Source organism: Melospiza georgiana, chromosome 3 (genome assembly GCF_028018845.1).
Source record: "Melospiza georgiana isolate bMelGeo1 chromosome 3, bMelGeo1.pri, whole genome shotgun sequence".
NCBI lineage: Eukaryota > Metazoa > Chordata > Aves > Passeriformes > Passerellidae > Melospiza > Melospiza georgiana.
The window spans coordinates 18,364,425-18,391,597 of NC_080432.1; the positions used below are offsets into that span (position 1 = coordinate 18,364,425).

General features: G+C 41.0%; 1 protein-coding gene across 8 annotated transcripts in view; it reads left to right on the forward strand.

Moving 5' to 3' along the window:
* The window catches only part of ENAH (ENAH actin regulator), an 89,916-nt gene extending 64,010 nt beyond the window's left edge, over positions 1-25,906 (forward strand). For 3 of the 8 annotated variants that reach the window (XM_058019987.1, XM_058019988.1, XM_058019990.1), the window contains 10 exons: positions 8,379-8,698; positions 9,897-10,706; positions 12,591-12,898; positions 13,745-13,884; positions 14,263-14,317; positions 14,615-14,663; positions 17,155-17,221; positions 22,991-23,069; positions 24,310-24,367; positions 25,502-25,906. In XM_058019987.1, the coding sequence (XP_057875970.1) occupies positions 8,379-8,698; positions 9,897-10,706; positions 12,591-12,898; positions 13,745-13,884; positions 14,263-14,317; positions 14,615-14,663; positions 17,155-17,221; positions 22,991-23,069; positions 24,310-24,367; positions 25,502-25,539 (1,924 nt within the window). In that variant the 3' untranslated portion in view covers positions 25,540-25,906. The remainder of the gene's footprint in view (positions 1-8,378; positions 8,699-9,896; positions 10,707-12,590; positions 12,899-13,744; positions 13,885-14,262; positions 14,318-14,614; positions 14,664-17,154; positions 17,222-22,990; positions 23,070-24,309; positions 24,368-25,501) is intronic. The other 5 variants (XM_058019991.1, XM_058019992.1, XM_058019993.1 and 2 more) reach the window with 3 other exon arrangements.
* The last annotated feature ends 1,267 nt before the right edge of the window (positions 25,907-27,173 follow it).

A 27,173-nucleotide genomic window follows, 5' to 3' on the forward strand; every position in this document is an offset into this window, starting at 1 on the left:
GTCCAGATGTTCCTGGTGATCACAAGGTAGAGGACAAGGTGCTTCAGATGGAGCTGAGCTGAGATCAGCCTGCATCTGTGTGGCTAGGAGCTAAGTTCAAAATAACATGTTAAAGCACTTTTTTCCCCCCTATAATAGTTTCAACAGGGCTAAAATAGCTTGGCTGTGTCTGTATCTACTTCTGTGGGTGTCCAGATGTTCCTGGTGATCACAAGGTAGAGGACAAGGTGCTTCAGATGGAACTGAGGTCACCCTGGTGCCTGTGCCTAGGAGCTAAGTTCAAAATAACATGTCAAAGCATTTTTTTCCCCCTGTAGTAGTTTCAACAGTGCTAAAGTAGTTTGGCTGTGTCTGTATCTACTTTATCTACTTCTGTGGATGTCCAGATGTTCCTGGTGATCACAACATAGAGGACAAGGTGCTTCAGATGGAGTTGAGGTCAGCCTGGTGCTGGTGCCTGTGGCTAGGAGCTAACTTCAAAATAACATGCCAAAGCCCTTTTTTCCCCCTGTAATAGTTTCAACGGGGCTAAAATAGCTTGGCTGTGTCTGTATCTACTTCAGTGGGTGTCCAGATGTTCCAGGTGATCACAAGGTAGAGGAGAAGGTGCTTCAGATGGAACTGAGGTCACCCTGGTGCTGGTGCCTGTGCCTAGCAGCTAAGTTCAGAATAACATGCCAAAGCACTTTTTTTTCCCCCTACAAGGCTAAAGTAGGTTGGCTGTGTCTGCATCTACTTCTGTGGATGTCCAGATGTTCCTGGTGATCACAGGGTAGAGGACTGCATGCTTCAGATGGAGCTGAGGTCAGCCTGCATCTGTTACTGGTGCCTGTGCCTAGGAGCTAAGTTCAAAATAACATGTCAAAGCATTTTTTCCCCCTGTAGTAGTTTCAACAGTGCTAAAGTAGTTTGGCTGTGTCTGTATCCACTTTATCTACTTCTGTGGATGTCCAGATGTTCCTGGTGATCACAACATAGAGGGCAAGGTGCTTCAGATGGAGCTGAGGTCAGCCTGGTGCTGGTGCCTGTGGCTAGGAGCTAACTTCAAAATAACATGTCAAAGCCCTTTTTTCCCTCTGTAATAGTTTCAACAGGGCTAAAGTAGCTTGTCTGTGTCTGTATCTACTTCTGTGGATGTCCAGAGAGAGTTCCTGGTGATCACAAGGTAGAGGGCAGCATGTTTCAGATGGAGCTGAGGTCAGCCTGCATCTGTGCTGGTGCCTGTGGCTCAGGCAGACATTGTGTAGCCTGTGTGCAGCCAGCTGCTGCTGTGTTTGCTGCAGTGACTCAGTGCTGGGAGGAGGAGAAACCATCATGTGAGATGTGTTCTAGTGAGTAGTGACTGTTGGATTAGATAATGCTATCTGTGCCCACATGCTGGGGCTAACAGCATTTGAGAATAAAACACCAAACATTGCTGGCTTGCTTGTTGCTCTGCAGTTTGGGGCTGGGTTAAAGGAGCTCAGGGCAGCCCCAAAAGTCTGGGTACACTGAGGCTCCAGGTTGAGCAGCTCAGTTTGTTTGGATTGATGAGCCCAGCTTTAATCATAGCTGATGTGATACATTTACTTCTAGAATTTAGCATAGTATTATTCCTAGATTTCTTGCCTTTAAAACTTAAAAAACCCCTAGTGAAACACAGAAAGAAAGATGCATCAGCTCTTGAGTACTTTCTTAGAACCACATTTGGTTTCCTATACTGAATGCCTGAATGGTAACTTTCTGAACAATAAGTGCAGAATATTACTGCAGTACTTACAACCAGCAATAGTCTGGCAACCTTCATGCTGCCTTCTTAGTGTCATCCTTAGGTCTCTCTTCTGACACACTTTGTCATTTTAGAAAAAGTAACAGCACAAGCAAGAAACTATTTTTCAAAAAAGCAAAAAAACCACCATGTGAGACACAGAAAATCTTCCCTCAATTGTATATTTTTAAGTCCACGTTGTTTTTTGATAACTCAAGTGATGGCTTTTGGTGTCTTCTTTTGATACACATTGAAATTCTTTCCCCCCCCTCATTTGCCTTGTTTTTGTATCTTTAAGCAGACAAAACAGGGATAGTGTTCATATTAATCTTTGAGTGATTTGATGCCCTGTTTTGACACACAGTTTTTCTGCCAAGAAAGAATGAAATGTGAAATTGGTGTGTTCATAAATGACAACTAACAGCTGTCAAATATTATGAATTATCTGCCTGCAGCTGACCTCTTCATTCAATGCAGCAATTGCTTCAGTCAGGTCTGTTCCTCAAGATATTTTGTTTTCTGCAGGCTTTGTCTTGGATCTTTGTTTTCTACAGTGAGTTTTAAAATTAAATACTTCAAACAAGTTTCTGTTCATCTTGGAGTGTCTGTCAGCTCAGTGCCTCCTGAATCTGGATGTGATACAAAGATGCCTTTGTACTGTTCATGGAAATACCTCTGTTTTTAATGTAGCTGGCTTTGTGACAAGGAGCCTTCCAGGTTCGTGGCTGAACTCTGTTATTCAGGTTGATATATGGGCTCCTCAGTGCAGTTTCCTATCATCTTTTTAGGAAAAAATGTAATGGCTTGATCTCACAGCCAAGAGCAAAGCAAGCTAGTGTTAGAATGCTGAAGATTTATGTGAATGTACAGCACAACTTCCACTTGAGGAAGCAAGGTGACCTGCCAGAGCAGGCAGCTCTTTGCTTTGCAGACTGTTTCAGCTCTGCATTTGTTACTCATAGGTTTTTTTTCCCTCTTGGTGCCCTTGTGACAGAAGCTCTGGGTTTTGACACAGCTGGAGTTTCTTCATGTTTCAAGGCATCCTTGCTCTGGTGGAAGGAGTTTTGTACAAATCCAGCGACTCTGCTGCAGGTGACAGAGATATGGAGGCTTAGGTAGGGAAAGTGTCCCAGGAAAGGACAGATTCCCTCTGGCTTTTAAGTCTGCTCTGAACCAGAATATTGTTTTACCAGTAAACACTGAATTTTCTTAATCTAGTTGAGATCTTTGTCTTCTCTTCAACCTGTGTGGTAATGACCATATTTTAACACAATTAACTGAGGGCTCCATTCTTTTGATTGACTATGTTGAGATCTTCAGCAAAAGGCCCAGAGTATCTCACAGCCATTCACCTCGAGGAGGAGAAATTAAAAAAACCCATCCGTTCCCTTCCCCCTTCCCAATACAGATAAAAAAAAAAATAAATAATATTAGTTTGAGACAGCTTCCTAGTCACCCATCACTCACACTGGCCTTTGAATGAAGTGGTGCTACTTGCTAAATGGAAAGAGATCTCAGTGTGTGCATGTGGTGCTGGCTCATTTCACAGAATAACTGGAGCTGAGACAGCAAGGCTGCTTAATTGTTATTCCTTTTTATGATCAAGAGCCGGCCAGGAAGGCTTTGTGTGTACCCGAGTAAGTAAATTAACTGCAATTCTATTTTGCAGTTGTCACGTAGGAGAAATTCTAAACATTGTCACCATCACAGAATGTGGGGGGATTTTTTCCAGCAGGGATGCAACAGTGTGTGCTTAATTCTGCTCACTGCATCTTTTTTTTCCCCCATGTGTTATTTCAAGAATGTAGTCATGCTCCTGCTGCTTGGCTGCCCAAAGAACTGCAGGATTAATGCTCATATTAAGTCACGAGTTAATATTGTAAATATGATTCTTTCTTTATCCTCAGACAGTATCTCCTTAACTGGACAAAATTATAAGGGCAAGAGGGGAAATAATATTGCACCAGCTTTTAAAATTAAAGTAAGCTAATTTAAAAACAGCACCACCAAAACAAAAAATAACCAAGAGCCTCTCCCAAAACACCCCAAAGTGAACTTTCCCAAAATGCTTTTGGCATGAAGCTAATTAAAATCCACAAAGAAAGTGTCACGAACAGTCACTGTGATAGAGCTCCCAGCTATTCTGAGGTTCTGAAGTTGACTCTGAATCTAAACATGAGTAACAGCACCTTGTGTGTGACTGACATGTGCAGCTCTACAGCAGGCTCAGCTATTTCATGGAAATTACCTCTTACATTTAATAAGTCACACTTCTGAAATAGTTGGAATAATCACATTGTCTTTGCATAACAAGCATTTCACTACAAGACAGCTCTCTGTGGCATTTGGAGTATCTCTTTAGCTTTTCCAAAGTTGTCCTGGTGGCCAGATGTGCTTTCTAAGACTGAAGGGTGTTCAGGTATTGCTTTCACAGGGTTCTTGAACTACCAGTCTCTACATTCAGATGCACTTTAATTGGTGTGTGATGACTCTCCTTAATCTGCTAATGCTTTTGTCTAATATAATTTTGATCTCTGACAAAATTTAAAAATAAAATTATACTATCTAATGCTGACTAAACAAAGCCAGAGGGATTTATTTTTTTAGATTTTTATCATTAATAATCAAATGTGGTCTTAATCTTTTTTAGCTACAACTGTAACACTTGCTAAGATCTAGTGTGTAGCTTATGGAATCTTCCTTGCTTATTAAGTTGTGTTAAAGCAGCTTGATTGCATTACTGGCATCTGACCTATGCACCTTTTGGTTTGCTATTCAAAAGGTTTATTAAAATTGTTAAAATTACAGCAGAAGTGTAGTGAGTTGTGAGGTGTGGGGTTTTTTGGGTTTGTGTTTTTTTTTTTTTTGCTTGTTGTTTTGCCTTCTTTTTTTTTCTTTGTTGACAAAGAGATGCTTCAGTGACATATAATGAGAAATTATTCTCAACAATGGTGTATTTAATCTCATATTTATAAGATATGCTTGCAAGGTATTTTGCTGCCCTCTCTTGGTAGAGCTTTTGTATTGTAAGCAAAGTGCTTAACTTTGTTCCTGGCAAAAAATTCTGGGTTTATTCCTTTTATTTTCTGAAGAAATGGGGATTCTTTTACCAAAAAAATGGAAAAAAAAGTTAAATACTGCCTTACTCAATATTTACTAAATAATTACTAATTTGTTACTTGGGTGCTGTGTGGATAAAAGTGGTTATTTCACTGTCTTTTATCTTATTTGGTCAATATAATTTGATAGTGTTCATTGCCAGTTGAAATAATTTTTGCTTCAGACTAAATTTAAACACTTAGATGCATTTTGGTGTGACACAAACCCTTCTGGGCCAGGCCAAACACCTGGAATGCTTCCCTCTGCTGCTCTCCATCCTCTGGGCATCCCTTGGTTCAACAGCTTCTGCATGATGGAGTTGCTGTTTTCTAAGTGATTTCCCATGGTTGTGTTGGGGTTTTATTTTTTCTTCCCTGTGGGCTTTTTCCTGCTTTTTCTTTGAATCACTCTGGCAAAGAGTTCCATAGCTCATCTGCCTGATGTGCAGGGCTGCTCTTTTCTTTTGAGCTTTGCTCTCGTTATTTCATTGACTCTTTCCTCCCAGCTGTTGTGAAGGAGTGTCCCCATCACTCAGAGCTCCAGTTGTCTTTCCCAGAATGCAGAATTACAGCTTTCTAAATTATTTTTAGATGGAAGGTGTTGGGTACATTTGATAACACTTTTCTGCTGCTCTTAAAATCTTTTCGGTTCTGATTTTCTCCCTGTTTTGAGGTGGGAGCAGGAATGCAGGGATTGTGAGGCAGAGTGGTGCTATTTCTGAACTATCCATAATCCTTTGTTCATGTTTAGTGTCTGCTTGGGGTTTTTGAACAGGACACATCAATGAATGGATGTTGTTGTAACCCTTGTATCTCACTCCTGGGTCCACAGGCAACCCAAAGTCCAGCACTTTGTAAATTCATTTAGCAGATATTTCTCTCTCTCTGCCCTGCTTCACTTCAGTGAAGGTTTATTTGCCAATTTTATTCCCAGGTTAGTTGGAATTAGAAGATCAGTAATTCCTTCTAATCAGCCATCATCCTTGCTGCCCTAAATAACTAAATATTATTAAGGAGCTTTATGACAAGCACCTCACTGTTCCTTTTCCAAGTTGTTTATGGAAATATGAAATTATGGCAGAGCCCTTGGTATGGCTTATTGGAAAACAGCCTTGGCAATGCTGCCCTTGTGTGAGGAGTGACCTATATTGAGCTTCTGTTTCTGTAAAGAAATGAAGAACTAAAGAAAAATAAATTTTCTGGCAGTAGCTTGATGTGTTGTTAAACCCAGGGAATTGATACCTTCCAGTATTATAAACTAAATATAACCTAAAATGTTTATGATCTCAAATGTCATATCTACATTTTAGGTTTAGGATGAACAGAGTGTACATTTCTAGGTGGAATATGCTCATTTCTGGCCAATGGATGCAAAAGAATGATGGAAATAAACAAAGCTGCTTTGGCATCTGTCAGCGTTGTCTTCTGCTCTGAACAGTCTTTTAGATACAAACATGTGCATCCACCTCTCCTTTATGGAAAAAAAAAAAGAATTTTAACCTGACCAAGCTGGAGTTAGCCTTGATGCCTTGATGAAAACCCTGTTTTCCTCTAATAATAGGTTTTATCTGAGGAGAAAAAGGAGCACATAGTCAAATCAGTTTTGTACAGAACAAGCAAAAGTGTAACATCAAAAATATTTTTAATACCTCTTGGAGATATTATATTAATATTTCTATGGTTTGTATTATGTTCATTATCTTATATTATATTAACATTTCTAGAAACTCCTCTACTGACTCCAAATCTGTATGGGTCAATCACCAGACTTTTTAGTGGATTTCAGATACTAAAAATCAGTCATTTAACAAAAGCTGGGTTGCAGCAATTATTTCATAGTGACTGTTCTTACAGCTTTGGTTTGTGGCTGAGGGAGGAAATGGTCAAGGAGCAGAACTGGTTTTTTGCTTCTGATGGGTAATGAGTTAAGTAGTGAAAAAAGGCCTTTTGTTGTGCGCAACAACAACTTACTTGGTTATAGAAATAATAAAATTTCAAAATTTGTATTTTTTTTTTTTTTTGTTTTTAAAGGAAAAACAATGGTCTGAAAATGGAATGGATTTCAATAACAATAGTTCATGGGCTGAAATTTGCAGTTATGCTGGTATTTTCTAGTCATGAAAAGGAGTGAAACAGCTGAAGTTCCCTTCCTTTTCAGAATTCTGTCCTTATGACTCTACATACACAGCATAATATTGCCAATGACTGTCCAAATTAAATTGCCCAGTGGCATAATATAGAAAACACACATCTGTTAACTTGAGGTGTCAAAATTCAGATCTCCTCTCTGCTTTATAGTTAAGAGCTGGATGTGCTTTTTGTTTGTTGAGAAGCTGTCATCAGTTTGCTTCTGAAACACGGCAGAAAAAATGGCTCTGTGCTTTGTAGACCAGATTTTCTTTCTAACTGTTGTGATTTATCTCTTTTTTTGGAAACAAGAATTAAATAGAGAACAACAACTAGCAGCATTTTCAGTGTTTAGTACTGACAGGAGCACACTGGCCACAGCTGGGAGGAGGATCAACCTAATTTTGTTCCATCACTGAGTTATCCCCAAGAGATGAAAAAGCTTTGAAAATCAAGAAGTTGTATTTTAACCAACTAAGAGGATATATCTTTTGAAAAGCCCTAAAAAACCCTAAAGAAAATACAGAACAAGTTGAGAAGAAAGGATCAGACAGGTGGTATATAGTTTTTCCCACTGCATTTTTTTTTTCCAGGAAAGTCCTTTCAGCCAACCCAGTGGCTTTGGCAGAGAATTTTGCAAGGTTTCTTCTTACCCTTAGGGTATTTCCACTGCCTGGCTTTTACTTGTTTTCCTCCTCTTCACATCTTCCCCCTCTCTGCTTTGCTTTGCAAAGCCTCCCATGAGCTGGAAGCCCTGCCAGCTCCCTGCAGTGTTTCCTTGGCTGCTGCACCCTGGATTTTTTTTGACCATGTCCATTTTTCCTGTGCCTTCAGGGTGTTCTCATGTTGTTGCCAGTTCAGCTGTGTGTGTCTGTTAGGATGCAAGTGAGGATGGACACGTGTGCATTTTGATGGATATGGAATAAAATAAAATATGGACGAATTCTGTCTGACTAGTTAATCCAAAAACCATAATTTGTTTGAGGTGTTTCTTTTTTTTTTTAATGAGTACTTGTATTAGTGCTATTTCACTGTACTTCTATTCACTGCTGTGAGTATAAAATACTGTGCAAAGAACAAGTGTAACTCCATATCCCAAACTGGGAAGATTGTATCAGTTATTAAATGAGCAGTAAATTACCTCTTGAAGTTTGTCTCTCAGAATGTTCAGTTAGTTAAGAGGAAATCAGATATGTGATTCTTTTTACTGTAAACATAATAAAACTATTATCCAGCTCAGAAAAGTGGCGTGTTAGGATTAGGACTTCCAGGTAAGTAGAAATGCTGTGCTTTTGTTCTGGCTGCTTCCAGGATTGTTGGTTTATGTCCTTGTCCTTTGAGGAGCTGCCTGATGTGTTTGGTTTTCACTTTGGAGCTGAGTCTCTTTCCTTTTCTCACCACTGCAGACAGTTGCAAGAGCAGCAGAGGCAGAAGGAGCTGGAACGGGAGAGGCTGGATCGCGAACGGATGGAACGGGAGAGGCTGGAGAGAGAGAGGCTGGAAAGGGAAAGGCTGGAAAGAGAGCGCCTGGAGCAGGAGCAGCTGGAGAGGGAACGGCAGGAGAGGGAACGGCAGGAGCGCCTGGAGAGGGAGAGACAGGAGAAGGAGAGGCAGGACCGCGAGAGACTGGAACGACTCGAACGGGAGAGGCAAGAGAGAGAGCGGCAAGAACAGTTGGAAAGGGAACAGTTGGAATGGGAAAGAGAGAGAAGAATTTCAAATGCTGGTAAGAATTTCAAAATCCGAGCGTGTTCTACAACTAGACCGCTCTTGATGTGTTTGGGTGATGGAGTGGGAGAGAACCAACAAATGGCAAGGGTGTAGAGCTGTGTAGCCACAGTCAGTATTTCAGGCTTCATTTGGCTGGAATCCCTTCCCTTTTTTTATGGCAAGAAGTCTAAGATATTTGACTTTCCTGTCATAATTTTCCATTAATTCTGAAATAAATTTTTTTGCATTCTTTGCTCACTCCATTGCCGTACTCTCTGATTGCGTGGAAGAACTTGAATCATTTTGGGCACCTCCAACATTGGTTGAAGTGTGATGAGTTAAACTTTCTAAATACCTTATCATTTTTAGCTCTATTCAACAAATGTGTTGTCATTATATAAGTTGGGAAAAAAACCCTAAAAGGTATCAGGTTGAGTGTGTTAACATAGAAGGTATGTTGCTATATAAGGCAAAGCAATAGTGTGAGAAATGCTTTTCAGTCTGAAGCCTTGCTTAATCTATCATTGTAGTAACATTTCAGTGAAATGTGTTGTATGTATTTGTAGATAAGATAATGCTCTGCCTGTGGAAAAGCATCCAGTGATAACTGAAAGCTTTCTCATTTTGGTAATATAATGGAACATTAGTCAAGTGCTTGGTTGTTCTTCAGTCTCAAACTCAATTTACATAAGTCAGCTATGGTGAAAGTCAACGAATACTATGTAAGTCATTTTAGAGCAGAGGATTTTATTGGTAGCTTTATTCCCAGTACTTTCAATATTTGCTATGCAGCTTTTTATGGGGTATAGAGAGATGACACTTGCTGCCTATGGTAAGAGTTGAAACAAATGTTAAGATCACTACATTTGCTTGCAGTTTGCAACCAAACAAGAAGATAAAAGCTGGTAAAAGACTGACTGCTCAACCCAATATCTAACCCATCTCACAGATGGGATTTGAGAAAACTTTCTCTAGAACGTACTTGTAAATTCAATTGTTGGCACAAAAAGAGTTGGTAAAATTTAAGAGCAGCTGTTGATAATATGTAAAACTTTCCTAACAGTATTTTCACTTGTGCCTAATCCTCTGGTACTAACTGTAGTCTACATTTTTACATTTTGTTCGAATGCTGGTTTTGTTGCTTCATTAGCTCCCTTTTTCTCTTTCTCCTTTTTTTATCCTGCCTTTGCTGCTGCTTTCCATCTTCTGTCCAGCTCCATCTTTCGACAACTCCCCGTATAGCACTCCACTTCCTGAATACTCCAGTTGCCAGCCTCCTTCAGCACCTCCTCCATCATATGCAAAAGCAGTCTCAGCGCCAATGGCCGAGGCCACACCGGAGTACGCTGTAGTGACTTCTGCACCACCGACCTCCACTCCCCCTACACCGCCTCTAAGGCACTCTGCATCGCGTTTTGCTACATCCCTAGGCTCGGCTTTCCACCCCGTTCTCCCCCATTACGCCACGGTTCCTCGGCCCGTGAACAAAAGCTCCCGGCCCCCTTCTCCCGTGGGCGCCGCGGCCACGTTGCCTCCCAGCAGCAGCAGCAGGCCCGCGGCCTGGGCCGCGCCCAGCTTCGCGCCCCTGCCCCCGTCTCCTCCGGTCATGATCAGCAGCCCTCCGGGCAAGGCCGCCGGGCCCAGACCCGTCCTGCCCGTGGCGGCTTCCAACGCGGCGGCCCAAGCGTCCACGTCTTCTCCCACGGCTCCCAACGGGCTTCCCGAAAACCTGGCTTATCCGGTTCCTTCACCTTCTACCTCAGGTTCAACGCCGCCTCCGCCACCTCCTCCCCCCCCGCTGCCTTCCTTTCCGCCTCTGTCACTCTCTGGGCCTCAAGCTTCTCCTTCTCCCAACTCCCCGAATGCCTCGACTCCCTCATCCAAGCCTAGTGTTCTCCCTTCTCCCTCTGCAGCTACCCCTGCCTCTGTTGAGAACTCTCTAAACTCTGTGCTGGGAGACTCCTCTGCTTCTGAGCCAGTCTTGCAGGCAGCCTCTCAGCCGGTTGAAGCTCCGAGCCAGCAGGGTAAGGCTTTCTGTTATTGCTACTAATGCGCTAAGCAGGGCAGGGCAGAGCCCTGACTGCCCCCAGGCATGAGCACGGTGCTCCCCAAGCTGCACTGATCCTAATGCCCAACACTGCTGGGGTAAGGGAAATGGAAGAGCTCTGTGCCTAGGAGCCAATGTTCTGTGGCCTGTCATGAGTAAAATCCTCATTTCTTAAGAACTTGCCTTTGGAGAACACAGTTGGTCACATTCTTGCTTGGTAAACCCTGCACTGTTGGTTTATTTGGGAAGTGGTGTTACCACTTCATTGTTCACAGATCATTAATAGCAGCCAACATAGAGGAGCACATGTGTGGCTTTGGACATGTAAATGGCCTTCAGTGAGGTCATGGTTTATTTGAGAAGTGGTGTTACCACTTCATTACTTCATAGATCATCCATTTCCTAATGGCAGCCAACATAGAGGAGCACATGTGTGGCTTTGGACATGTAAATGACCTTTGGTAAGGAGTACTTCAAATTTAGAAAGTAATGTGTGCACCTACAGCATTTCTTTCTGGGCAGTGGTTGTATTTAGATACATAGCCTAGTGCACATACATATATGCATGTGTATTTAGATACAGGGAGACGGTCCTTCTGCAGTATTTTACCAGTGTAGCTAAGAAGACTTTGGACAATAAGTTTGATTTAAGCAGGTGACAACCTTAATGAACACTCCACCAATATGATAGAAATGCATTTTACATGGTAATACATGTCTTTGTTAACCTGCTTTTATACTGATTTAACAGATTTAGGTGGATTTAGTAGATGTAGGTCTTTGTACAGAACTCTGCAGCAGCTCCAAAGGTGTGGGCAGAGGGGTTCCTGGGGGATAAGCAGCTTGGTACAAGCCATGAAGAATGGACCCTGTTTATATCCTCCTGTCTGAAATGAAGGTCTGAGCTGCTTTGGGATCGAGTGGAAATAGAATAAATGGCCTCACTTCTAGTAGGAATAAAAGTGTGCACTTGGACAGTGAGTGATGCCAAGAGGGTTTAACAGAATTTCTGCAGTGGTAGCAGAGTAGGAGACCAGGAAGACTCATATGTGAAATTCCTGCCTTTAGAGATTAAGGTAGTTGTGCAGTATTTTCCTGCCTTTTGATGGTTTTGGTGAGACAGAGGTAGGATCTGTGGAGGTGTGGAGCTGTTGTCTACGTCAAGATTTCTTAAACTCTTCCAATAATAATAATAATAGTACAGTGATCATCAGAATATTCTTTTTCCAAAGTACACTTTGTATTTGGATAACAATGTGAATTTAAATAAGTAGAAGAATGATAGATAAAATATAGAAGGGCTTCTTCCCATTAGCTTGAAATATGTCAGTCTTCTAACTCACTAATTGCTGTTTGTATTCAATTGTAAAAGTTGATTGCTGGAATTATTTTAAAGGAAAGATTTACATACAGCTTAGAAGTTAGCATTGGCACTGGAACAGTTCAGGGGTTCAGATGTTTGGGTGGTGTGTTAGGGTTTGTTAATGCAGTGAGGTACTGTTCAGCACCATGTGAGCACACCCTGTGGTTCTCCTGCTACGATGCTCATGCCTGACTTTACTCTCTGCCTGTTTTCTGGTGTAAAGCTGTTCTTGGTTGCAGCACAGACCCTGACTGGTGGGGTTTCATGTAAATAAATGTCTCTGGAACTGTCTGATCTCTCACAGGATACTGTGTAATTTTTTTAGTACATTATTTAAGAATGCTTCTCTCCTGCTGAAGTTCAGTGTTTCCTTACCCAGTATCTTACCAGTTCTAATGTCTCGTACACTGAGCAAAAGAACCACCCATTTCAATGGAAGCAAGACCCTTTGTTTTCCAAATCCCTAATGTCTTCTGTTTGTTTTCTCTCTGACACTAGGTGCTGTCCAAGGACCGCCTGCACCTCCTCCTCCACCTCCCCTGCCCCCTGGCCCAGCTCAGTCTTCAATAGCAGCCCCGGCTCCTCCTGGCCCTCCGCCACCTCCTCCCCTGCCGCCCTCGGGGCCGCCCCCGCCGCCGCCGCCGCCTCCTCCGCTGCCCAGCCAAGCCCCTCCCGTTCCCCTGCCCCCTCCGGCTCCCCCCCTGCCGGCCTCGGGATTTTCGGCGGGGTTCGTGGCCGAGGATAATCGCCCTCTAACTGGACTAGCAGCTGCACTCGCTGGAGCCAAGCTTAGGAAAGTCTCACGGGTAAATAGAGCTCTGGTTTCTTTTTCACCTTCCTGTGTCCCCCCCTGCTTCTAAGCTTTGGTCAAGGTCAACAGCAGTATCAAGGTATTTGGGGTAGGCTTAGTTCATGAAGGAAAAAGCATTACAGGATGTGCTGCCAGCCCATGCCGTTCTTCACTTGTGCCTGTGGCATTCACATTCTCTGAAAAAATCCCTTCACCCAGGATTTCTCTCCTGGGAAGATGAGAAGCCTCAGAGAAAAAGATAAGAATGGATAAAAGTGCTTCTCTCCTGCTGAAATTCAGTGTTTTCTTGCCCAATATCTTACCAGTTTAATGTCTAGTACACTGAGCAAAGAGCCACCATTCCAGTGGAAGTCAGAGCTTTGTTTCATTCACATTCTCTGAAAAAATCCCTTCGCCCAGGATTTTTCTCCTGGGAAGCTGAGGAGCCTTAGAGAAAAGGAAAACAGTTCTTATCTCATTTGCTTCTCCTATGTTGTGCTCACATTTGCAATGTGTTTGGAGTCATTGGATTCTGCTGTGAGTTGTTTTGACTCTGGCTAATTGGGGCCAAGCTCTGTCAGGACTCTAGAAAAAGTCATGAGTTTTCATTATTATCTTATAGCATTGAGTACGTATCCTTTCTGTATTCTTAGTATAGTATAGCATTCTTTAATATAATACAAAATTATAAAGTAATAAATTAGCCTTCTGAGAATATGGAGTCAGATTCATCATTCCTGCCTTTGTCAGGACATTCCCGGCAAATACAATATGTGCCTTTCTTGCACATGAACTTTGCTGGTTCCATGAAGTCAGCTCTCATTCTGTTGGCACATCTGCTGTCTTTTTGTGTGCTCTGAAGGGTGAAGACTCCTCCAGTTCGAGTGGAGGAGGAGGAGGAGGCTCTGCTTCATCCAAAACAGATGGTGGCCGTGGAAATGGACCCCTTCCCTTGGGAGGCAGTGGGTTGATGGAAGAAATGAGTGCCCTGCTGGCCAGGAGGTGAGGAGCTGTTCCTGCTCTGCTCCAGCTGCTTAGTCATCATCACACAGGTGGGATTTGGGCTTGCAGCTGGCTGGGGATCAGATGGAGAGCAGCTCAGGGTTGCTTTGGGAAGCTGATCATGTTTCATGAATAGCCATTCTTATGTGAGTGTAATCCAGTACTTCTCTGTAAGCCTTTGTGCAGCAGCAAGGGAGGGCATGCAGACTTCAAATTGCACAGTTGCTTTGGCAGGAAGGCTTTGCCTTTGAAGGTGCTTTGAAAGTACTTCTTAAAACACTAATTTTCATGAGGCTGTATAAGTCTTTAATTGCAGTAAACAACATTCTTCCATCTTAAAGCCATTATGAGCTTGGTAACATTTGTCTCTGCTTACAGGAGAAGAATTGCTGAAAAGGGATCAACAGAACCAGAGCAGAAAGAAGATAAAGCTGTGAGTTGAGAAATTTTATCTGATTCACATTGCTAGTACAAGGATTAGCAGAGAGATTCCAGTGGTGTACAAGGGATTATTTATACTTTACTGTATAAAATATACATATAACCACTCCTCTGTGAAGTGCTTGCTCATTTTCTATATACAGTTCTGCAGAGCCATTTTAAGTATATATATATATATAAACTGAAATATTTAAACAGTTGAGATTGGTTCTTGTGAATCTAACAGATTATAAAGATTATTTTTCTCCTCTCCTCTCTCCCTATTCCCTCTCTTCTCCATTTTAATCAGGAAGAATCAGAGTCTTCATCTTCTAAGGTTTCTTCAACAAGCACACCTGGTAAGTAGCTCAGGTTTGTGAACTCTGGGACTCTGTAATGCTAAAATCTAGTGACAAATCTTGGTCAGCTCTGCTGAATTTTGGAGCCTCCCTCTTCTCCCATGATTACAGCCTGGGATTTTGCTGTAGAATGGGTCCTGGTTCAGAAGATGATGGATAAAAAGACTATAAGTGAATAAAGAATATAAATGCAGAGTGCTGAAATTCTTTGCCCATGACCCCTCTGCTGAAGGGGCAGTGCTTGGAGCTCTGTAGCCAACACAGTCAGTGAGGAAAACTTACACATTCTGCAGGTGGCATGCAGATGTAAAATATGTAAATTATTGTCTCTCAAGAGACACTCAAAACTTTATTTTCCTGTCCCTTAGTAGTCCCTTGTTGTACCCTCAGTTTCCCTGGGCACCTCTCAGTACATACCTGCAAAAGGAGGGGGCTGTGCCATTTAACCCTGCAGTCTGTCACCCCAAAAGGCACTGGAAGCAGAAAGGAAATAACTGGATAATGAAGACACCAACTTCCAGTATGTTCCAGCTTCCTCTGCTGATTGCTTGCCCATGTGTGCACTTCTCTTCCAGATGATTCAACCACTTGATGATGTGCAGGCCTTAATACTGAAAACCACTGCTGTAGTGTGAACAAAACCTGGCTGGGGAATAAAAAGGAGTGCCAGGGGTTGTGTGTCCAGATGGAAATAACTGGCAAAGTTAGTACTGAGATACAGGCACTCATCTAGAGAAGTCAGACTGCAAGGAAATAAATGACATCACACAAATCAAGGTTTTCACACACACACACCTTTTTTTTTCTCTTCTTTTACAAGAGTCTGCTTCATTTTGTTCAACACATTCTGTTAAACAGAAAGGACATTAGCCTTGAGAAAATGACTGCTTTTGGAACACTTCTAATAATATAGGCCCAAAAAGAGGGAAATTAAAACCTCTGGAATTGGTTTCTTTAATTGGTGATGATAAGAAGCCTCACCAGACCTGTTAAAAACGTCAAATGCGTTCAGAATTTGACCATTCCCTTCCAGTTGAGGAAGTTTTCTTTGTTTCTTGCTGTAGGATGCTCTGGTAGTGCTGAGCCTCATCACTGGAACAGGTCTTTAAAGTGTTTTAAGAGGGATATTTGGCATCCTTGAGCAAACTGCAGCCATAGCAGAAGTTTCCCAGTTTTGCAGATATAGCTAAAATCCTTCTAAAATAACTCCTATGGCAGGACAACTTCTGAAAACTGATGTATAAAATTAAGTTTAAGGCTTATTACTTGCATAAGGAGCCTGCACTTGGCTGGGTTACAGACTGTGCTGGCAGACTTGTGCAATTTAGATGTTCTCAGTATCCAGCTGCATCCCAGGGAATTTTCTGGTCAATAAGAAACTCTGAAAGGGCCTTTCTGCCTCTCTGCTTGCCCAGCTTAGCAGAGCTAACTAAGCAATATGAAAGAAAGTGAGCACACCAAACAAACTCCAAATCTGAAGTGAAGACTGATAAGATCACTGGTGCACTGAAGTCCTGAGTAAGTAATGATAGCAATTAATAGCAATCCACACTACAGAAAGGCTGTTTTAACTTGTGCAGGTTGTAAGGAGTGAACCTCCTTCTTTCTTGTTGCTGAAAGATACTCTGGTTGTCAGGTTGTACCTGCTGGCACTTCACTGAAACTGGCACTGAATTAATTTTCTGTGATTAAGAGTTTAAGAAAACTCCTTTAGCTTAGAAACCTATTCCTCAAGTGTCTGCACCTGACTGGTTACAGAATTCCATGGTTCACAGCTGAAGCCATCCAGTACCTATAAATACCTGTAAATAAATCCAATGCCTATAAAATATAGGCTGACCTTCTCCCAGCTGGATTAAGAATCAAATGGCATTTACAGTGTCTGGGAGACCAGTGACACTTCAAGATGCTCTCACTTGATACATTCGCATGTCACAGACACATTTTATGGAAAATCCTTTCCTTAGGATTTTTTTCTTCCTGAGAAGCTGGGAGGCCTCAGGAACAAAATGTAAACATTGATTATCTGCTGCTGTGGAATGCAACAGGTGCATCTGTGATTGATCTCATGTGGTTGTTTCTAATTAATGGCCAATTACAGTCCAGCTGGCTCGGACAGAGAGCTGAGCCACAAACTTTTGTTATCATTCCTTTCTATTCTATTCTTAGCTAGCCTTCTGCTGAAATCCTTTCTTCTATTCTTTTAGTATAGTTTTAATGTAATATATATCATAAAATAATAAACCAAACCTGCTGAAATATGGAGTCAGATCTCCATCTCTTCCTTCAACATAAGACCCCTGTGAACACAGTCACATTCACAGGTGAGTACAACAAGAGGTAGCTGAATGTGAAAGAGCTAAAGCAATGTAATAAAAAGAGCAAAACACCAAGCAGCTGACTTGAGTCGCCAGATGCTTGAAGTTTCCTCACATAAATTACCCAGTGGATAGAAAAAAAAAGTTTTTCATCTCCTAACTCTGTTTTTCAGAACTAACAAGAAAGCCTTGGGAAAGGACAAATACAGTGAATGGAAGCAAGTCACCTGTTATTTCCAGGTACTCCCCTTTTGTACCAGCTGCTTTTCCTTACATTTGTTATTGTTGCACATGCTGCTAAAGATACTGAACTAGAATAGTAAAGATCATCTTTATGGGTTTAAAATTGCTGCTATGAACCTGCTTTAAGCAGTTTTAAGTAGGAATGAAGAGTTACTTTTGGAGAATGCTAATAAGAGAAATTTTTGACACTAAAATCGAAAGTTTTACCCCAAAAAGTTTAACAATTTTTGGTGTATAGCCTGAATTAATAAGGTCTATATTTGCCTACAGCAATGTTGAATTTTTTATTTGAAGTCTGAAATTTCCAGCAAGGTGAAACCAAATGTGCTGCAGTTCACATGTTCAGTAGTAAATCTAGAGAATAGGTGTTCTTTCTATTTCTCTGCCACTCACAGAGTGCCTTTGTGGATATTTCAGTTATCTTGGTAAGATTTGATTCTGTGGCAATTTTCAGTAGCTCTCATACCAATCTAAGAAAGTCCATCCTAAAGGAGTATAGAAATGTTTTACATCCTTCAGTGCATCAACTAATCTTTGATAACTTGTCAGCTGGAACTCTGGTGAGTAGGGAGTCTTTTGAAAGGCATTTTCAGCAAGTAAAATGGCTACTTTAGCAAGTTTTTGGATATATATTTGATTGTAATTTACTTTAGGCAGAAGGCTTGTTCATTTAGAATTCCTCTGTATTGTACACAGAGGTTAAAAGTTCTGACCCCTGATAATCTGAGAAGTTCCCTGAATTTCTTGAGAGAAAGCAAGAGAAACGTGTTCAACTTGGGAATGCTGTGTTTGAAATTACTTGAATTCCCATTAAAATCTGGCTATTGGACACAGCTATAAAATATTTGGTGATGAGAGTATTAAAAACAATTGTTCTGTGAGTGGCCTCACTTGTAGCTGGGATTGCCCTTGGGGTCTTCAGTTCTAAAATGCAACACTAAACACTCTTTGTGAAGAAAGTATCTCTGTTTTAGAATAAATGCAGGAGTTTGAGGTGTCTGCAGCCTTGGTTCTGGTTGCTTGCTGTGTTTTTTGTCCATAAACAGGTGCCATTGGTGGTGATGTTCCCTCTGCCACCCTGTCAGTGTAACAGAATCCTGCATCACCTTTGCCCTTGGCTTTCCCTGCCCTCTCCCCCTCCTCCCCAGTAGCTCTGACCTGCTTTGACCAAGGTCCCTTGTGCTGAGATTTTGATCTGCTTCAAAAGGTGGCATTCCAGGGGAGCTTGTCACAGAAATAATTGGTGTAAGGAGTCCTAAAGAGCATTTTAGAGTTCATGTTGTGCGAGACAGGTGCTGACCTTTGGCTGTAGGTACTTGGCTCAAATTGCTTATCCGTAGGGTAAAGGGATTAATAAGTAGGGCAACTCTCTATGTCTGACTCTTTTGGGGAGTCTGGGATGTTCTGAAGTCTTGATTCTACAATAGGTTTTTGTAAACTGTTTCATGCTTCCAGTTTTTCTGATCTTTTTCCAGCTAGTGAAATTCAGAGGTTGCTGAGGTCTATTTAAAAATGTTTTCTGACCTAGAGGAGTACAGAGGATTTTTAATATCTCTCTTAGATTTATTGGGGCACTTTCTCCATCAGACTTTTGTCTTCATTCATCCAGTGGAAAATGCAAATAGAATTTAACTTGATGTGAACTTCCCTGGGTGTATACTCTAATCCAAAATAAGAATTCTGTGTTTATTTAATGTCAGTTTTCTTTCTCAGTGCTGTCATAACCTGCTGGAAGGTGCCATAACACATACTTCAGGCCTGCTGATACCATTTTTTAGTCAGTGTTGACAGCATGCTCTGCCAGGATGAGGAAGGTTTCATACAAGGAGAAGCTGTTAGAAGAAGTCTCTCTTGAATATCCTTGTATTTCTCTTAACTTCCTACATTTGCCAAGTCTCTCTCAGCAAGCAGCTTGTTAAATTAGCTTTGTTTAGTCAAGGGGAGCTGCAGTTTGAACCACTAACACTGTGTTTGCCAGGAGGGGATTTCTTTCACCCTTTAGGATGTGAGGATTTCTTTCACCTGACCTCTGCAGGGAGGATGTGAGTCACACACAGGGATTAAGCAAAGCACACTTAAGAAACTGGCAAGTCAGCAAAATTTTCTCTTCAGAGCTTCCCCAGAGGTAGAGGATAAAGTTGTTGTTATCCAGAGAGAATGCTAGAAGTATTTTAAAACAAATTAGTGTCCTGTCTAAAATGAGGCCTTTGCTTTTTGGAGCAAACAGAAAAGACTTAAGCTGTGGGTTTTTAATATTTCCTGAAACATGCAAGTAGAACTCTTGAATCTACTGAAACCCCATGGTGTTGAAGGTGCTAAAAGTGAACAAAATGAAGAGCTGTAATAGCTTTTAAAGGTAGTGTTTCTCCCCCTAATAGACGGGAATCTCCATGGAAAAATCTGCTTGCTTCTGAAAACAGGTTCTATGATTCATTAAACAGGTATCATCCTGTTGGGATTTGAGACTTCCTAACACCTCCTTTGACCAGTTCAGGGTTGGAGTTTTTCTACATGGGTTGGTAATCACCACATGCACCACCAGGTTCCTCCCCCACATTTTGTTTGCCCAGTTGAGCCCATTTTTGGACTGGTTAAAAGGCAAATTGAGATGGCTAAAGAACCAGGTAGGAATTCATATAAAATCCTGCTTTTCTGGCAGTCTCCACCTGCAAAGGTACAAATTCCTGTTGAATATGCCAGGATTTAGTGGACCATTTGCAGTGTTTTAAGAAGCAGGTTTTCAAAACTGTTAGTTTAGATACAGAGGAACAGGAATTAATTTTCTAGGTGTGTTTTTACATCTGCTTTTTGATTGAAGACTTTTAAAACGTAAATTTAGTCTTTCTACTTGGAACATATTCACAAGTTGGTTAACATCATGTGTATTTTTTGCTGGAGATCTTAAATTTCGCTCTCTAGTGGTCATAAAGTGCTGACATTGAAACCCTTCAGGCTTTGAGAGCTTTCCAGAGGTAAATGTTGTTCCAGAGCCTCTCAGAATTACTGAGTCAAATTCCAGCTTTGTTTCTCATGAAGGCAGTCCTTGTGGTGATTACTTAATCTTTTTGTATGAAAAGTTCCCCTTTTAGCTACTTATCTTGGGTGGTGTGTTCTGCATGTTGGCATGGATAAGAACTTTCCTTTGCATGCTTGGTTGAAGGTGTGTTAGGGACTGTCAGGCAATGCTATGGAAAACCACACGGGAGAGCTCTTCAGCCACGTTGGGATGTTTGTATTCACTCAATTTCAATAGTTCATGTTTGCCTAAATGACAGCTACATTCAGGCTGAAAAAGAGGAAAAAAAATTAGCATAATTTGGGGAGGAACACAGCTAGATTTTCCTGATGTTAGAAATTATTTATTTTGCTAATTATGGTATTTCAGTGTTTGAATTAAGAATGTTTTGCATTTTGGAAAGCAAAAAGTGAGCACATTGTCAAGACTGAGGGGCAGTGTTCATAAAAAAGCTTTCCTGAGGAGATTTTTAACAGATAGAAGCAGTAGATAGTTGTGATGGGTAAAACTGACTCTTTGTTCTAAAGATATGGAGAAAAGGAAGCAGTCAGTTTGTGTAGAGCTTTTCTCTGAAGTCATCTTATGAATACATTGAACTCATAAGTAATTTTTAAAAATATTAAAGCATAATACTGATTGAGTTTTTCCATTAAGGCAGGCACTAGGTGACTGTTACCAATTGCCAGGTGCTGCATTTAAGAGGATTTTTTTCAGTCATGTTGGATAAATGCTGTCATGCCACAGTGTATGGGAACAGAACTACAGTCAACGGAAATGATCAGAAACTATCTATGAGCTATCTGAAAAAATCAGTGTTCTGCCTGGAGTAGGTCAGGGCTCACAATTTCAGGTGCAAACTGCAAGTAACTCTTTAAATACCAGGTACCTGATGAAACAGCAATGGCCAAAGATCTCAGCTGATAAATGTTTTTGAGCAAGGAATTCTTCCATACTGACCTAAGCACTGTAACATGTGAACAGTTCTGTAAAAGATCCTAAACTGTGGTTTGCCTTCATAGCATTAGTGCACACTGTAGTTTCTCTGGTGGTTGCAAGGTGAATTCTATTTTCCAGCTGCTTTCATATCAAGTTACTCAATATTTAATCTTCTGTCTTACTCAGCAGATTGTGTGTTTCATTTTGGTGTGTTTCAAGAATAATAATTAGCAATTTCTCTCTGGGAATTTATATTTAAACTGTGTGGACTAAAGTCTTTACAGCTGTGACAGTTGAGCTCTGTGATCCCCAGGGAAGAACAAGTATCAAACCAACATTTTGATGTGTGCACCCTTTTCTGTGGGAATCACATTTTTGAGTGTTCTTCAGTTAGCAAGTCAGAACAAAGTCCTGTCAGGTTGTAAAAGCCAACAAGACAACCCAGTGTGAGGTTCATTCAGCTCTTACTGAACAAAACCAGTAGAATAGGATAATTTCCTTATGGATAAACTGTCTTGTAAGGGAAGATGCATGAAAGCTCAAGGTAGTTATTTTGTAAAACAAACGAAGAAATAAAGTTTTTTTTTTCATTCTTATCGACCTTTGTGGCAGTAAATCTGTCTGCACCTTCATGTACCAAATGCAGAAAAATGCAGTGCTGAATGAATTTCTCCTATGTAGGAATTTTGAAGGGACACACTGAGTGTAGGCCAGAGATGCCACATACAAGGGCAATGAAATAGGACCCAGCTTAGTCTACTTTATACTCTGCCCTTCCTTAAAATTAGCATACTGTGATAATTCTAAACCCCTTGAGATGAATTGTCAAGAATTTTATCCACAGCTTCTTTTTGGCTTGAAGTTGGCTTGGTAAGGGAGGGAGAATGTTAGCAAAGGTGTAAAAAGTATTTAAGAACAGCAGAACATTCCTCCCTCTTGGGAGAACTCTCTTGGTATTCCTGCTGTGAACATCCAGGCTCTGTCTCTGCTCACAGCTCTGTAAGTCCCTGAGTCTGAATTACCCCTTGAATGAAAGAGGGGATCAGGAAAGAGAAGTGGAAAGGCAGGAAAACCCCCTTCTCTTGGAATCTGTGTTAAAAATGCAAGGTGATCTGTGGAAGCAAGTTTTTGATGTCTAAAAGAGAGTATTTCATAAGCAAACATGAAATATGACATAGTCCAAAACATTAGAACTTGCTCTCAGTTATCATAAATAAAGATAAATCTTGGTGCTGTTACAGTATTTGCTTTCAGTAGCTTTAGAAAGCAACTGATGGAATAATTGAGGTTGCAGAGGAGTTGGATAGCATTGCTTGGGTCTGTCAAGTGTTGAAAATGCCCCAGGGTGATTGCTCAGCATCCATACAGTCAGCATCAGCATGCAGTCATTAGTTGGTGGGAGTGCTTCCTTGGGAGACAGAGCCTCTTTTGAATGAGCCTCAGTTACAAAAGGAAAGTGCTTGACATTTGAAGGCATTCAGCTTTTCATGCCCATTATGAAGAAATCAGAAACCACTGACAGTGAAATCTGTCTGCTGCTTTGAAAGTTCTTGGTTTGAACTAATAACTCTTATGGTAATTATTATTTCCAGTGTGTGGAAAACGTTCTTGGGTGTTGCTTTCTATTCTGTGTGGTATTTTGGGTCTGCTTGATTTTTTTCTCATCCTCCCACTCCCAATATTTTTTTGTTTTTCATTCTGATTTTTTACTATATTTTTGTTATACAAATATCAGCAATTTTGATGGGGGAATCTCTTATGTATCCTGTAATAATGAGCAGCCAGTAATTCCTGGATGTGTTTTTGTGCTGCAGACCAAAATCTACACCAACGGGACAGCCCAGTGCCAACGGAGTACAGTCAGAAGGTCTAGATTATGACAGATTGAAGCAGGTATGTGGATAATGCTTTAAAAAATGTTGCTGTGGAAGTTGGATATAAGAACATGCAGCTGCCTGATACCAACTTTTAGCTGTTTTGTTAGTTGCAAAGTTTTAATGATTTAGTAATTACTAGGCTTTATTTTTGCCCAGGCATGTGTCAGTGTTCTTAGGAGCTGTAGGATGGAGGCTTAGACAGTCCTGTTTGTGTCTCACAAAGTTCCTGCTTTTGCATTAGGAGCACTCACAGGATGGTGTTGGCATTATAAATGGAACTGGGAAATCAGTTTGCCTGGAAAATCTTTCCTTCTCTGCTGTATTCAAACAAACACCAAGCCCTTGGGGCAGCTTTAGCAGTACCACCATGATTTAATATCAGCTGTGAGCACCTGTGGTCACAAGTTTTGGGGTAGAAGAGTACCCAGGGATGCTGCAATTTGTGCAGCTCCCCAGTTCAAGAGCAGAGGAATCCTGTGGGAGTTGTGGAGCTGGAGGTGAAGGATCTCCAGGTGGTGTTTGGATCAATCATCCCCAAGTGGGGAGAGAAATTCTGGTTCAGGCTGCAGCTCAGTGGGTAATTGTAGAGCCACTTCTACTTTGATAGCAACTTTTAGTTGCTTCTAGACCATGTCCCCACATAGTGCTTGGCTTTAGGTTGGTTTAAGGATCAGTTTTGGTTGGTTCTGGATTGGTTCCGGATTGGGTCCTGGTTCAGCAGCTTTAGAGTGGCTTCTGGCCTGGGGGGTGGTTCTGGAGGAGCTTGGAGGAAAGGATGGAAAAAACAGCAAGCAGGGACAGCACTTCACTCTGTTCTCTTCATTCCATCACATTCCACTGGGACTGGGACCCTGATACCTTGGTTACCTTGGGTTTTTTTTTTTTTCCTTGGAATACTTCCTTGGCTTGTGGTGTTTAGTGAGCTCCTTTCTTTGCGTTCCACATCACATCTCACCTGCAGCAAAGCTCTCTCGTTCTTAACCCTTCACCTCTCATAAATTGTACAGGAATCAATCTGTGGCACTTCTAGGGGCTGTTTTTTCTGTGTTGTAACTGCACTAATAATGTTCTAGGGATGCCTTAGGTTTTCAGGATTAATTTGGAAGCTGAGGGGTGGGTTATGCTTCTCAAAAGGGTTAAGGATTAATGGGAAGAATTGTAGTGGGATAATTCTGGATTTCTCTCCACAGAAATTTACAGTTTGCAAAAACTAATCTCTTTGCTAATCTGTTATTTATGCCTTGACACATTTTTAGGATATTTTAGATGAAATGAGGAAGGAGTTAACGAAATTAAAGGAAGAACTCATTGATGGTAAGTATTGCTCTGTTCACTGCTGCTGCTCAGAGTTAGAGTAGCTGCAGGTGCTTTAAAATGTAAATGCAATGTATTGGTAGCCTGAGAGCGATTTATTGGTAAAAGTAGCTTTGTTCTTTGTCTGGTGGCAAAGCACTGGTGCCAGACCTGTTCCAGTTGATGTGCTTCAGGGATTTCCCTCCTGGGGGTTTTGTTTTAGTAGAATATTGATACAAAGGTGTCTTTTAAGAGTGGTTGAAGTGATGCTGTATTTGAGTGATTTGAAGTTATCTTTAATGTCATGTGGTGGTAGGTGGGTTATTTCTAAATAATCCAGAGCTGCTGAGGTATGTATTTCAAAACTAGAAATATTTAGAAGAGAATTTGAAAGAATTTTAATGAAAGCTTCCAGCTTTCAGTTACCTCTTTGATCTGTAACAAATGATTCAAAGAAAAGAAGTCTCACAGTTTTAATTTCTATTTTAACACAAGATATTTTCCTATGTAGTCTTCTGTACTTAAGGGAAATCATTGAGAAAACATAATCCTAAAGGTTCACCTGTCAGGAATTAAGCAAAACTCTGTATATTATTTACTACCTTGCTGGGCCTTTTGTTCTTTTTGGCTTTGTGGAATGTACCAAAACAAAGTGGGGAGGAAAAAAAGTCATATTAATCTAATACCACTGCTGATAAAATATTGAATGTCATCAACTGATATGAAAGAACTGACTGGTTTGGGACAAAGGAAAGTGTAGTGCTTTTCCCCATATTTTGTTTGTGCTGTGTTGTACCACGGCCTTTTAGACCAGTAGAGTACAAACAGGCCCCCGAGGCTGCTCTTAAATTAAAAAAAAATTAAAATAAATGAAAATCGCTTTGAAAATCCCAATGGTGGTGTTTCCCACAGGCTTGCTGGAGGTGGGAACTAAAACTTAGGATTTCAACATAAATTTTACAGGAAGAAACAAGGCAGTGCCTGGTTGCTAATGCCACTTGTCTGAAGCCACATGGGGCTGCCTTAGGTGCTGGTTCTTCACATTGTGAGAGCAGGATGAGCCTGCTTTGGGGGGTCAGTTGTGTGTCCAGCTTGCTGCCCTGAAGTAAAGAATTCTTTATTTGATTTGCTAACCCTGTCTCTGTCTCTCTGCAGCTATCAGGCAGGAACTCAGCAAGTCCAATACTGCATAGAAAGACTCGTACTAAGCCGATGTGACTCTTTAACTTGATATAAAACTGACTACGTTTTGTGAGCTGTTAGAAGAAAACGGAGACAGACAGACACTTGGAAGGAGGGAGAAACAACCTATTCTGAAAAGCTTCAGACACATCACTCTGGTGATAATGCTCTTCCCCTCCTAGTTTGCAGCTTTTTTCTGACCTTTACAGCAGGGTGGAAAAGACTCTTAAAGTTACTGTAATGATTATGCAGAAATTCCTACATCTATCAGACAAGATCACAGTGCTTTGAAGTCTACTCATGTCAAGATAAAATTGCACACGTTTCAGAATTTGTTGTTGAGACAAAAAAAAAAAACAAAAAAAAACAAAACAACAACAGGGAAAAGCTTGGGAAGGCTTTTCAGAGAGGTTTTCTTTATTAATGAAGGAGTTAGCAAGTTATACTGTTGTACTTCAAATGTATCTCAGGTTTGTCTTCCTATCATATCTGATGTTTCCATGAGTAATTTAAGAGATCAGATGTGTAGAAGTTCGGTTCACGAGACGAGGAGCAATTGGAGACACGTGCTTTGAAAGGGCAATATTTGTAAGTGAGGGTGACCTAGACGGTGATGGCATATCAAGATTTTGGAATTTTATGATAGGAAGCCTCTCTAGTTAGCCTTCATGCAATTTTCTAGGAAAATTTAAAAAAAGAAAAAAAGCAAATACAGTCCAGAGTTTAAAGATGTAGATGCCTTCCTACATTGTTACGATGCTTTACCAAATCTAAGACTTCGACATAAAGCGAATCAGCAGTCAAATGTAAATCATTAGTATGTTGTAGATTTACAGTAGATTTTGGGGCTTTTTTTAGATTTATGCATGTGGACATTTTGTAATGTAACACAACACAGCCAGCTTTTTAATTAAAAGAAAAATTGCATGTCACAGAGTAGCCTTTTCATTTGTAAGGCTTAATTTATGCCCAGGAAGATGTGGGAAGAGGGAGGGGGAAGGTGACACATTTTTATTACTTTCTACACTTTTTCTTCATCTTACATGCATGTGTAATAATGAGGAAAACATGACTTTTATCAGTAACCATGTTAATGGAACCAGGTACTTGATCCTTTTATATCTTTTTTCAGTTTTCTATTTGAAATTCAGTAATAACTTCCAGTAATGGTTCTGAAACTCCCAGGTGAACCAAACTCATTTCTCGGTGAGAGAAAAAACGTTGTAGGCATCTGACTTGCTGAGGATGCCCCTGTGTAAGTGCATTGTCCTTCACCTTTTCACCATGACCCTCTGCTTCACTCTTTTCTGAGACTCCTTTTTGTTTGGTTGTTTAATGAAACAGAACAGCAGGAGTTACCTGAGAACCATCAGGTCACAGTAAATGGCCCCTTCTCCTCCTAATTTATCTGCCACCCTCCTTTCCAAAAAAACTCAAAGCCGACAAAAAACCCGCACAGCTCCACACGAGACAAACCCTGAAAAATAGCAATGAAATGCTATTGGTTTTGCTCAACAATTTGAGAGTCATTTTTAGGGGAGGTGAGGTGATACCTCTCTCTTTCTCCAGGGTTTTCAGTCTTATGAGTGTAAATTTTATTTTTTTATTTTGTTTTTTAATGTGGTAAAGTTCAGTGGAATAGACA